At 42.6% G+C, this 12,444-nt stretch overlaps 2 protein-coding genes across 4 annotated transcripts in view; one reads left to right on the top strand and one right to left on the bottom strand.

The window, feature by feature from the left end:
• KIN (Kin17 DNA and RNA binding protein) overlaps positions 1–8,423 on the bottom strand; it is a 48,900-nt gene extending 40,477 nt beyond the window's left edge. Inside the window, exons 1-2 of the mRNA XM_011974947.1 lie at positions 8,222–8,423; positions 3,014–3,108 (exon numbers count right to left, since the gene is read on the bottom strand). Coding sequence (XP_011830337.1) covers positions 3,014–3,108; positions 8,222–8,335 — 209 coding nt within the window. The 5' untranslated portion in view covers positions 8,336–8,423. The remainder of the gene's footprint in view (positions 1–3,013; positions 3,109–8,221) is intronic.
• Positions 8,424–8,505: 82 nt separating this feature from the next.
• ATP5C1 (ATP synthase, H+ transporting, mitochondrial F1 complex, gamma polypeptide 1) overlaps positions 8,506–12,444 on the top strand; it is a 16,586-nt gene continuing 12,647 nt past the window's right edge. For 2 of the 3 annotated variants that reach the window (XM_011974905.1, XM_011974904.1), the window contains exon 1: positions 8,506–8,665. In XM_011974905.1, the coding sequence (XP_011830295.1) occupies positions 8,610–8,665 (56 nt within the window). In that variant the 5' untranslated portion in view covers positions 8,506–8,609. The remainder of the gene's footprint in view (positions 8,666–12,444) is intronic. The other variant, XM_011974906.1, reaches the window with a different exon arrangement.

The following is a 12,444-nucleotide window of genomic DNA, read 5'->3' as shown; positions in this document are numbered from 1 at the left end:
AAAGAAAGAAAGTTGTGTGGAGAGAATACTGAGTTCAACTTCAGAAACGTTAACTTTGACACAGCCTTCAGAAACAGATTAGATCACCCAGGAAGGGAAAAAAAAAATCTGTAACTCAAAAGCAGATGTTAGGAATAAACATCAAGATTTCGGAATCATTCGGACAGAAAGGTAACAGTTAAAAGAATGACGGGACTCCAGGAGACCGTGTGCAGTGGGGTGGGAAGGAGTCACGTGGGCATCTGGAAGAACTTTCCTGTATGAGGAGCTAGAGAGGAAAGCGGTTGATGAAGAAAGATGCACAGTGGGAGTAGGAGCAGGAAAACTATGAAAGAATGAAAGACAGGGGTGTCAGTGAAGAGGTAAGAAGAAAGATCAAGGAGGATGAAGATGGAAAAGGCGTGAGGGACTCTTCAGGCCCCGAAGGGGCAGAAGTCAGTCTCCAGGGGACTGGGGAGTGAACGGGAGTGGAGAGGAGGGCACTGGGTGGAACTGGCTCTTGCCAAAACAGTGCTTTCCAGCACAGCACATGCACCATGTGCCACTCGAGATGGTTTGAGGTGGTTCACAGATAAACAATTGTTGCCTCTGTCACCGTGTTATCTGCACTGATGGTATAAAAGCCATGGAGGGAAAGCTCGCTGGCAGCTTAGCAAAGTCAAGGCAGCAAGCAGTGATCCCAAACCACGCCAGCAGTCCAAGTGTTCTTTACCATCATACACTTGCAGTCAGAATTAGGACTGTATCAAATGTCAGCCCTCCAGTTCACGTGTAACGCTGTGTGTCAGGAAATGAAATTTATGAATGAACCACTTCTGCTGCTGAACAACAGCTGGCCTGAGAAAAGCACGTGGTGAGCTGTGAGCTGAAATGTCTTTTTCATGGAACAACATTTTTATTTGAAATAATACCTGATACATACACTACCATTATTCCAAATTGAGTATTTGGCAAATAGTTTCTAAAAAATAAAGTGTGTCTGTCACATTAAGGGAAACAACTGACAGTATTTGTTGCCAATGATAAAATCTGAACTCTCAAACTAGTATCTGCCACTGTGAGGCTGACATAATTCCCAATACTTTTAAAGATGTTTCTGATGACTTCAGTGTTGACATTAATGAATGATTTTATGACATTGTTTGATAAAATCTGTCACCATTGGGAAGATCTATGAAAGTCAGTGAAATGATAAGTTTTAAAATGACCAGTGCATGTTACGAAATCATGCATGGGGTATAAGAGTCACTCAAAATCAAAGACAACCCGTGGATTTTAATGTAACAGAGTACAAAAGGTTCACTGACCTGATTTCAGAGTCCCCACTGGAACTAATCTTTAAGACACTGCCATGCATTGTGTTCTGATGTAGTATCAAGGAAGAAAATTATCTGAAAATATTATTAAAATACTCCCTCTGCTTCCAACTACATATCTATGTACAGGCTGGATTTTTCTTTCTTCCTTACTAGACTGTGAACTCAAGGGCTGGATTTTCTTTCTGTGCTTCAATCAAAACATTTCCCAACAGACTAAATGCAGACGGAGATTCAAGAATTCAACTGGCCTCTATTAGGTGAGACATTGAAGAGATTTGCAAAGATGTAAAACAATGCATGTTTTAAAATTTAGAAGATGTACTTGTTTTTCATTAAAAACATTATTAACTTTAACACATAAGTGTATTATTTTTAAGAATTAATTTATGGCTGGGCACGGTGGCTCACGCCTGTAATCCCAGCACTTTGGGATGCTGAGGCGGGTGGATCACCTGAGGTCAGGAGTTCAAGACCAACATGACCAACATGCCGAAACCCTTTCTCTCTTAAAAATATAAAAAATTAGCCGGGCATGGTGGCGCATGCCTGTAATCCCAGCTGCAGCTACTCGGGAGGCCGAGGCAGGAGAATCGCTTGAACCCAGGAGGCAGAGGTTGCAGTGAGCCAAGATCATGCCACTGCACTCCAGCCTGGGCAATAAGAGTGAAACTCTGTCTCAATAATTTATAAACCAATTTTTTAAAAAAAACTTGTTTTGATTTCTATGTGTTGATACATATAACCCACATAAACAGAAGTTCTTGAGGTCTTCAATATTTTTTATAAGTATAATGGGGTCCTAGGACCAAAATATCTAGAAGTTTGGAAAGAAAGAGATGGTAACAAGCAAAAAGATGGTTATCAATGGTAATTGTAACAACAGCTAATCTGAATTGAACATAGGCACTCTTCTAAGCACTCATAAAATATTAATTCATTGACCTTCATATAAACTCTATGAAGGATCAGCAATACTTAGAAGAGGTTGCTATTTTTAGTGCCAATTTTTTTTTTTTTTTTTTTTGAGACGGAGCCTTGCTGTGTCGCCCAGGCTGGAGCGCAGTGGTGCAATCTCAGCTCACTGCAACCTCTGCCTCCCGGGTTCAAGCAATTCTCCTTCCGCAGCCTCCTGAGTAGCTGGGATTACAGGCGTCCACCACCACGTCAGGCTAATTTTTGTATTTTTAGTAGAGATGGGGTTTCATCATCTTGGCCACACTGGTCTTGAACTCCTGACCTTGTGATCCATCCGCCTTGGCCTCCCAAAGTGCTGGGATTACAGGTGTGAGCCACCTCGCCTGGCTTTTTAGCACCATTTTAGAGATGAGGAGAATAAACCACAGGAAAACATAAGTAGGTCATCCAAAGGCATACAGTTTTTAAATGGAGAAGGATTTGAGTTTGGGAAGTCTGAACACAGAACCTATGTTCTTTGTCACAAGTGTGTTAGAATGAAAGACAGCTTCGTATATTTGAAGTGGAAGAAAGGAAAAACTAAGTTGTGAGAAATAATTTTGTAACAGTCTTAAGAGTATGATTAATTTTCAAGAGAAGATAAAAACTAAGCATAGAGAGAATACAGTTATGTTAACATATAAGAAATAATAGAACTTCCAATATTTAAAATATTAACCATCTATTAAGTGTTCAACTGAATAAAGCTTATAAGATAAAGAGTTCTTTGAGTTACTTACTCTGAAAAATAATCCATAAACTGCTGAGGATTTTCTGAAGCCAGCAATAGTTGTCTCTGATGAGATTCGGACATACAATGACACTTAAAGCCATTCTATAAAAAATGTAAAAGTAATAAATTCTGATTTAGGTCATCAAAATGGGCTCTAAATAGAAGTATTTAGTTAAAACCCAAAAAGTCTGCTCTTTGATGATAAATTAAAAAATAATCAAATCACTAGCTGTAACTACTCTATCAGGTTTTGAAAAAAATTTTTTATGGAGTTGAGCTTTCAACTCTGCTAATCAAAGAATAATCCTTGCGATCAAAGAGACAGCAAAAGACTGCTGTAGAAAACAGACATTAATAAGAAACATACCAGGCACAGAAACAGAAGAGAGATTCCAGTTTTTAGACTTAAGTTAACCAATTCTTATTGAGCACCTACTTTACACAAAGTGTCAGACAAGTGCTTAAAAGAGTAAAATGGGTCATTAGTGAATTTCCAACACAGAAACTACTTTCGCTCACTTTCCTCTACTTCAGCTCATTATCCAAAAGACATTGCTGCATATTATATTAACCTTGTTAAACATCTGTACCTTCTTAAAATGACTGGAAAAAAACATGCAAGTTTTGACTTAGTATCTCCTCTCCTTCATATTTGAACCTCATTCTTCACTAGTAATAGAAACGAAAAATGTGCCTTTCTTCTATTCCCTATCTCTAACTGAAGCATAATCACCCAAGCCAGGAAACCAGATAACATCCTAGATTCCTTCCTTTCCTTTTTTTTTTTTTTTTTTGAGACGGAGTTTCGCTCTTTTTGCCCAGGCTGGAGTGCAATGGCGCGATCTCAGCTCACCACAACCTCTGCCTCCCGGGTTCAAGTGATTCTCCTGCCTCAGCCTCTCGAGTAGCTGGGATTACAGGCATGCGTCACCATGCCTGGCTAATTTTTGTATTTTTAGTAGAGACGGGGTTTCTCCATGTTGGTCAGGCTGGTTTTGAACTCCCGACCTCAGGTGATCCACCCGCCTCGGCCTCCCAAAGTGCTGGGATTACAGGCGTGAACCACCGCGCCCGGCCCCTTCTCTTTCTACCTTCAATTTAATAGGAAGTCTATTCAGCTTCTTAATAACCCATATCCAGTCCCTCTGTTCAATCTCACTGACACTGTCCAGATTTCCACACTCGATTTTGCTTCAAACAGTTTCCTAATCTTTAGATCATGGACTTCTTACAATTTTTGCCTCATCTGTGCCCTATAAGAATCACAGTTATTATTTAAATTTATTTTAAAAAGAAACTTGGTATCAGCCTCATAAATAAAAAAAAAAAAGTATCACTTTCTATAAACTAAGAAAAAATAAAGTGAACAAACAATAAAGTTATGAAATCCTAGAAACCCAGGAGTAGACGGGGGGGATACACTGGCTCTGACCTTCACTCTCTTCAGTCTTCCAGTATCAGGAGATAGAAGATGGGGAAGCGAAACCGTAGGGGTCACCTATCTCCCTCTCCCAGCCCACCTCCTAGGTAGGGAATTCCGGGCAATGAATAGATCTGAGGACAAATAGACACAGAAACACCGCAGGGGCCTTACTCTGAAAATTGATAATTACAAAAAAGAATTAATCCTTTACTCCTTCCCCATAAAAATTGCATCTCAGTATAACATTTAAGGATGGCCAGACACAGTGGCTCATGCCTGTAATCCCAGCACTTTAGGAGGCCAAGGCAGGAGGATTGTGTGAGCCTCCGAGTTCAAGACCAACCTGAGCAACACAACGAGACCTTCATCTCCACAAAATATTTTTAAAAAATTAGCCAGGCATGGGTGGTATGTGCCGATAGTCCCAGCTACTTGAGAGGCTGAGGCAGGAGGATTGCTTGAGCCCAGGAGTTAGAGGATGCCGTGAGCTGTGATAGAGCCACTGTACTCCAGTCTGACCAAGAGTAAGACCCTGTCTCAAAAAGAAAACAGTAAGTTTAAGGATAACCAAATAGCCTTAGTGGATGAGCAAAAGCTCACTTGTACAAAAGCATGGCAGCCAATCATAAATGTTAAAAAAAATTAGAAAAATAACCTCTTTGACACTCCTAATAAAATAACTGACTCAGGCAAGGATGCTAAAACACACAGGTAAAAGGATAATGGGAAACTAGATATATAGGCAGGATTTCTAAGCATTGCCCCAATACTCACTTGCTCTTACAAGGGGGAAAATATTACTTTCTAATATTATTTACAAGCTGTCACCTTTACTCAATTTAAGTACTACCAAACATTATTGGCTTCCTTATGTGATGCTATATGAAATATACAAGATCACCTATAACGAATACTATAGGCTGGGCATGGTGGCTTGAACCTGTAATCCCAGCACTTTGGGAGGCCGAGGCAGGAGGGCTGCTTGCGTTCAGGAGCTTGAGACCAGCCTGGGCAACATGGTGAGACCCTATGTCAATACAAATAAAAAAGTTCATTAGGCATGGGTGGCATGTACCTGTGGTCCCAGCTATTTGAGAGGCTGAGACAGGAGAAGGATTGCTTGAGCTGGGAAGGTCAAGGTTGCAGTGAGCCATGATCGTGCCACTGTACTCCAGCCTGGGCTACCGATTGAGACCTTGTCTCAAAACAAAAACAAAAACAAAAACAAAACAAAAAACAAAAAACAAAAAAAACTATATTCCTCCCCGCAAGTGTTTAACCTGAAATTAATCAATCAAGATCACCTACAAAGTATTCTTTCTCCCCAAAATGTTTAACCTAACCCAATCAAAGCTTTTAGATATAATTTCCAGTTGACAGAAACTACGAGTTAGAAGGCAAAAGACAATCAGAGGAAACAAGTCAACACACATGGGATGTTACAGGACAATAGCCTGGCCTCCTCTCTTCAACAAGTCAATGTCAAGAAAAAGAAGGCTAGGCGCGGTGGCTCACGCCTGTAATCCCAGCACTTTGGGAGGCCGAGGCAGGTGAATCACCTGAGGACAGGAGTTTGAGACCAGCCTGGCCAACGTGGCAAAACCTTGCCTCTACCAAAATACAAACATTAGCCAGGCGTGGTGCCAGGTGACTGTAATCCCATTGACTTGGGAGGCTGAGGCATGAGAATCACTTGAACCCGGGGGGCAGAGGCTGCAGTGAGTGAGATCGCATCACTGCATTCCAGCCTGTGAGACAGGCAAGTCTCTGTCTGGAAAAAAAAAAAGAAAAAGGGGTGGAGAGAAAATGGGTTATATTCTAAATTCAGAATATAGACAGAATTAAATTTGGAGAAAACTAAAAGTCCTAATAACTCAGAGCACAGATAACTTTTTGGGCAGTTAAACTATTTTGTGAGATTTTATAATGGTGAATACATATCATTATGCATTTGTCAAAACCCATAGGATATAAAACACCAACAGTGAACCCTAACGTAAACTATGGATTCTGGATGATACTGATGTGTCAATGTAGTTTCATCCACGGTAACAAATATAACAGCCTGTTGCAGGATGCTGATAATGAGGGAGACTCGGGGGGTGGGGGTCCTAATAACCAAATCTGTAACAGTCCATGACTTTTGATTGAATCTTGATTTCAAGAAGCAGTTGGAGGACAACTGAGGAAGTGTGAATGTGTATTAGATAAAGAGGAACTTCTATTAATTTTGTTATGTTGATTACATATATTGTGGTTATATAGAAAAGAATCCTGAAATTTTAGAGATGTCTATTTAAGTATTTAGAGGTGAAATATCTTGATATTGGTAATTTACTTTAAAATATTTTTTATAAATTAAACATGGCAAGATTACTTAAAGTGTTAAGTCTGGGTGTTACTGACTGCATGTTTGTGTCCCCCTCAAAGTTCATATGTTGAACCCTAACCCCCAAGGGGATGGCATTAGGAGGTGGGCCTTTGGAGGTGACCGGGTTTAGATGAGGTCACAAGGGTAGAGCCTGCATGATGAACAGGGTGGGACCCTATCTTAAAAAAAAAAAAAAAAAAAAAAAAAGAGGAAGAGAAGTGTCTACTAGAGCTTGCTCTATCTGCTTTGTGAGGATAGAGGCAGTTTCTGCAAACCAAGAAGAGGACCCTCACTAGAATCTGACCATGCCAGCACCTTGATCTTGAACTTCCCAGCCCCCGAAACTGTGAGAAATAAATTTCTGTCATTTGAACCACCCAATCTATTGCACTTTATATGGCAGTCCAAGCAGACTAAGACATTAGATAATGGATATACAGGTATTCATTAACAGAACTAAAGAGAATAACTGTATCAATGTTAGTCAGTATGAGTCCCACCTAAAATATCTCTTCGTTCACTTGTAGAAACACTGGATTAGATTATTCCAATTGCCTCAGTGTTCTTCCACCCTTACCCAATCCAGTCCGATCCTCGGAGAAAATTATGATCACATCGCTAGCCTGCACAGCATTCCATCAACCACCTCTTTAATGGGGAAAAGCGTAAATTCCATAGTGCAGCATATAAGGCTTTTCAAGATCTGCCCAGACTCCTTGAGCCACTCTATATATACTTCACTCATTTAAAACTCAACGACAATCCTACAAGTAGGTGAAATTATTATTCCCTCTTTAGAGATAAGTAAAGGAGAATATAAGTAAATAACTTGACCAAGACCACATGGTTGGTAAGTGGCCCAGCTTGACTTTAAATTTTGACAGTCTGATATATCCATAAACCAGATAAATCCATAATCTTAACCACAGTATTATTCAGTGCCCGGTACAGTGTAGGTTCTCAATAAATGCTTGCTAGATGAGTTGTGTGGAAGAGCTTAGCTCTCCTTTTTCAACTGATCCCAAAAGAGGTGTGAATCCTAACCACCCTGTTTCTCTTAAGAGCCAAGTCAAGTCAGAGCTGATGACTGTTACTGGCATTGCCCGGGCATCTAGTATTGCAGTATCCCCGCCCCTGTGAGGGCTGCAAAACCTTTTCTGATGTCGTTTCTTTGATGGTGGGGATCGGAACTAGGGAGGAATGAGGGGTCGCAGAACACAGGCTGCCCGCTGGCCCCGCGGGCTGCGGGGAGGGACGGCTCTAGTGCGCTGAGTAGTTGACTCGCCCAGTGCAGACCTCAGAAGCCTCACGACCCGGATCCCAGGAGCCCCGGCCCCGCGCCCTCAGTCCCGCGTCCAGGACCTGATCCTGGATTCCCAGGGGCCCTCCTGGGAAGACGGGGCCACTCCGGGCCCACTCACCTCGTCCCGGCACTGCTTCTGGCACATCTGGCAATACCAGCGTAGCTTCTGCAGGCCCTTGGACTTGATCCTGTTGGCGATAGCCTTGGGAGTAAGAAAATCCGACTTCCCCATGGCGACCACGGCAGCGGTCACTTTCTGGACCCTAGTGCCCAGCAAGCCGGAAACGGAACTTGGCTGGCGGCGGTGGGCGGGACAAATCCCAGCTGAGAGGCGAAAAGAGGTGGGGCCTGGGAAGACTGGGTTGCAACGCTCGCGAGACTCCCCTCACCGTAGCGCGAGGAAACGAGACTGAAGGAGAGAGCGAGCTGGGAGGGGCGCGCTAGGAGGCTTCTGCGCATGCGCGCTGAGGCCTGCCTGACCGACCTTCAGTAGGGCTGGGGCTACCATGTTCTCTCGCGCGGGCGTAGCTGGGCTGTCGGCCTGGACCTTGCAGCCTCAATGGTATGGCAACTTGCGGGAAGATCGGCAGGACCGCAAGGGATGGAAGAGCTTGGGCACGGGGCAGGGAGGAGGAGATGGGCGCAGGACCAGATCTGGGGTCGCAGGGCCTGACTGGGCCCCTGGCCCCTCGGAAGCGCCGGGTAGCGGGGGCTGCAGGAAGCGGCTCCGAGGCCGGCGAGGCGTGCGCAGGGCCCGGCTCCGACGGAGCAAGGTCCCGCCCGGTCCCCTGAGGCCGGAGGGCCACCTGGGACCTCGGGATTGCGGCCTGAGTCCAAATTGACGTCTAGGCGGTCTTGAGTTCCCTCAGCTAATCCACACTTCCTGAGCTTCCACTGCGAGCCAGGCCCCCAGTCGCAGGGCCCGCGAGGTGTCGGGAGCCTGAGCGATAGCCCAGGGGAAATGTTAAGTTGTGCTTTTTGTCCTTGACGCCCTTTGAAACCCTCCAGTGCTGGACACAGTGACCCTTTAAGATTCGATCGAGTCAGAGAGCGCGGCCGTCGAGCACCTCCCGTGTTGCAGACGCTTTGCTGGGTGCTGGAACAGCAAAGGCAAACATCCTAGATGCCCCTGAGGGTGGTCTTGGTGCAGAAGGGACCGTACAGATCTGTCTGAGGGCGGGGAAGGGAAGGACACCTAGCACTGCCTTGAAACCACTTGCTGAAACTGTAACCCTGCAAGGTCATGAAATTGCCCCAAGGTCCTAGGGGGAAGAGGTCGGTGGGCTTTAAGTGGTATTTGTTAACTGAGGTGCAGCTAAATGGTCCCACGAGCCTCGAGAATTTTAAACATTAGTTCCAGGTTGGGGGACCTGGGCTGGGGGAATGCATATTAGAAGGCCTGGGAATGGGCAAGTAAAAGTTGGTTTGTGGGTGGTGCTGTTGAGTTTTGAAGCTTGACAGAATCTGGAAGAATTTCAGGCACGCTGCTAAGGGGATTATAGGCTGTGTGGTAGCAATTCCCTGCTGTTAACAGTATAGAGGATTTTTAAGGCGCCACGGTTTTTTTGTATCCTAATTTATATGAAGGATCCATAAAACATTAATTGAAAAAATACGTTTTGCATTAAGCAAATAACTGATAGTAATATACGAGATTTTCAGAATGAAATCTGATGTGAATTAGCCACATAGAATTTTTGGTAGCTTGGCCTTAGAAGTCAGATTTTTTTTCTCTAATACGGAAAAATAAATTCATGGGAATTAAAAGGTCACTGTAGTTGAATTCTGAGTTGTACAGATTGCCCCACTTGTTAACTAACCACTCAGCAGACGTTAGCTGAGTGCTTGCACTGCACCCGGTGGTACTTGGAAGGTGCCAAAATGTGATGGTGAACAAATAGATAAGGTCTCCGTCAGCTTCCTGGAACAGTGCCTGGCATGCAGTGGTGCTCTGCGAACATCAGCTCTCCTGTCCTTACCTTCTTGGCATGCATTAATGTTATCTGTCAGTATTTTTAGAACCTTAGTTTAGTTTCTAAGTTGATCTTTAAAAAAATGGGAAGAGTTTCTTAAGCAAAGACAGAATATTTTACAAAAAAATTTAGAAATATCTTTTTTAAAAGCACTCGTAAGATAATTTGAAGCTCTTTTAGTAAAGGATCGTTTTAAATAAGCGCTCTCAGTTGGAGTCAACCACTGTTAGGAGCTGAAATCGGAACCTCAATCAGCATATAAAGGTCCTAATCCTGACCTTAATCCCTTTGGAATATTGGTTTTAAGTCATCAATCAACAGTGTTCCACTATGAAAGCATATTCTGTCCTCTTCTTTTCACTTATTCCTTCACTCCTGGTGCTTAATGTCTTTCCTGCCTCTTCTGCCATTTCTCTTCCCATTAATTATAACTGCCTTTTGAATTCAGAAATTAAAACCACTCCACAGAATTAATTTGGAAGGGGAAAAAAATACCTTTGCCTTAACGAACCATGAAGAGGCATATTTCCACGCTTCTGTCTTGATTACTGGAAGTTTTTTAAAGTACAGTTTGTTATTGTTTTAGTTTTCGTTTTCAGAGAGGTTACCATACTAACATAAATTAAACATTAGTCTTACTTAAATTCACAGTGGTTATTTTAATAGTTGTTAGGATATCGGCAAAATACCCTTTTTGAAAATTAAACCTTTTTTTTTTAAAGTAGCATTTAAGAAAATGGAAATAAAAATTTGGAGAGAAAGAGTCCCTGATTTTACTGTCTTCAAATCTGGGAAAAACATATTTCTATGTCTTAGAGTTTAGTAGTCTCTAAAATGGAACTGTTCTATAATAACGTGTCAGTAGTCATAAACTACATATACCGAAAAGAGATGGCATTTCAGGAGAGAAAAGACAAATTGTCATCAGAGACCATAAGGGCAGATATTTACTAGTAAATGTAAAAAATGTTAGGCAGCAGAGTGTAGTACTGTATACAAAGAGAGACTCTGTAGCCAGCCCTGAAGGGCTCCATTCAGATGGCAGGGATTGAATTCTGATTGCCACTTAGCAGCTCTGTGACCTTGTGCGGGTTACTTAGTGTCTGTCCCACCAGTTCCTCATTTGTCAAATATATGCAGTAAAAGTGCACAATTCAGTGGGTTAGTGTGAGGATTAGAGTATTTGCAAAGCATGTAGGACAGTGGGAGAAATGCTGATAGGGATCCAAATGCTGTATATCATTACATAAATGAAGAGTTTAAGTACAGTTTCTACATCAAATGTAATGTAAGAAAGATTGCTTGGACTTGCCAAAAGAGGAAAAGAAGATGCAGTCGCGGGACAGGCGCAGTGGCTCACGCCTGTAATCCCAGCACTTTGAAAGGCCGAGGCGGGAGGATCACGAGGTCAAGAGATAGAGACCATAGTGGCCAACATGGTGAAACCCTGTCTCTACTAAAAACACAAAAATTAGCCAGACGTGTTGGTACGTGCCTGAAATCCCAGCTACTCGGGAGGCTGAGACAGGAGAATCGCTTGAACCCAGGAAGCGGAGGTTGCAGTGAGCTGAGATCGTGCCACTGCACTCCAGCCTGGTGACAGAGAGAGACTCTATCTCAAAAAAAAAAAAAAAAAAAAAAAGATGATGCAGTCCGGAGTGTGGGTTAGAGAAGTGTGAAGGAATCAGTTTTTGCTGGTGGCAGGTGATGGACTTTTACACATTTAATATCAGAATTAGAAGTACTTCATAATTTTCTTTTCCTTGAGAATTAGCCAATGTTGCTTCCTTTTTAAGTTTTTATATATCTTAATACACTCCTTAAAAATCTCTCAAATTGTAGTTTCTTGGAAGGGTGTCATTCCTGACTCCCTCCTCCCCTGCCTTCATCAGCTGTTGTAACAGTGCTATGGGATCATGGTAGATAGTGGTAATCCACAGTACATTTGATTCTCCCTCCGCTGTGTTTCTTAGTCTCCGGAGGATGTCAGGACGTGCAATGATTCAGAGCTTTCTCTCTTCATTTGCAAAAAATGTATATTTAGTAAAGGAAGCTATCCCTAAAGAGAGTTCAATTATCTCATCACTGTTCTTACTCAAATTGTACCTAAAAATTAAAGTAGTAACATAGACATCTTCAGAATTAAATGAAAGCTAAACATGAGAGTGCTTTAAAACACATGAAATTAGGGCAAGTGCATAGCATTATCACAGAAGATGCTACCTCTTCATACCTCTAACTTGGAGTACTTAAGGAAACCAAAACATTCTGTCTTTGTCCAAATATGGTATGCAATTCAAATCTGTTCCATACGGTATTCTCTGACCAGAAACTTGTGTCAGTTCAATTAAAGTGTCTGCCTAAAACC

The sequence above is a fragment of the Mandrillus leucophaeus genome, unplaced genomic scaffold (genome assembly GCF_000951045.1).
Source record: "Mandrillus leucophaeus isolate KB7577 unplaced genomic scaffold, Mleu.le_1.0 Scaffold15, whole genome shotgun sequence".
Lineage (NCBI taxonomy): Eukaryota > Metazoa > Chordata > Mammalia > Primates > Cercopithecidae > Mandrillus > Mandrillus leucophaeus.
This window is presented reverse-complemented; position numbering and strand designations above follow the sequence as displayed.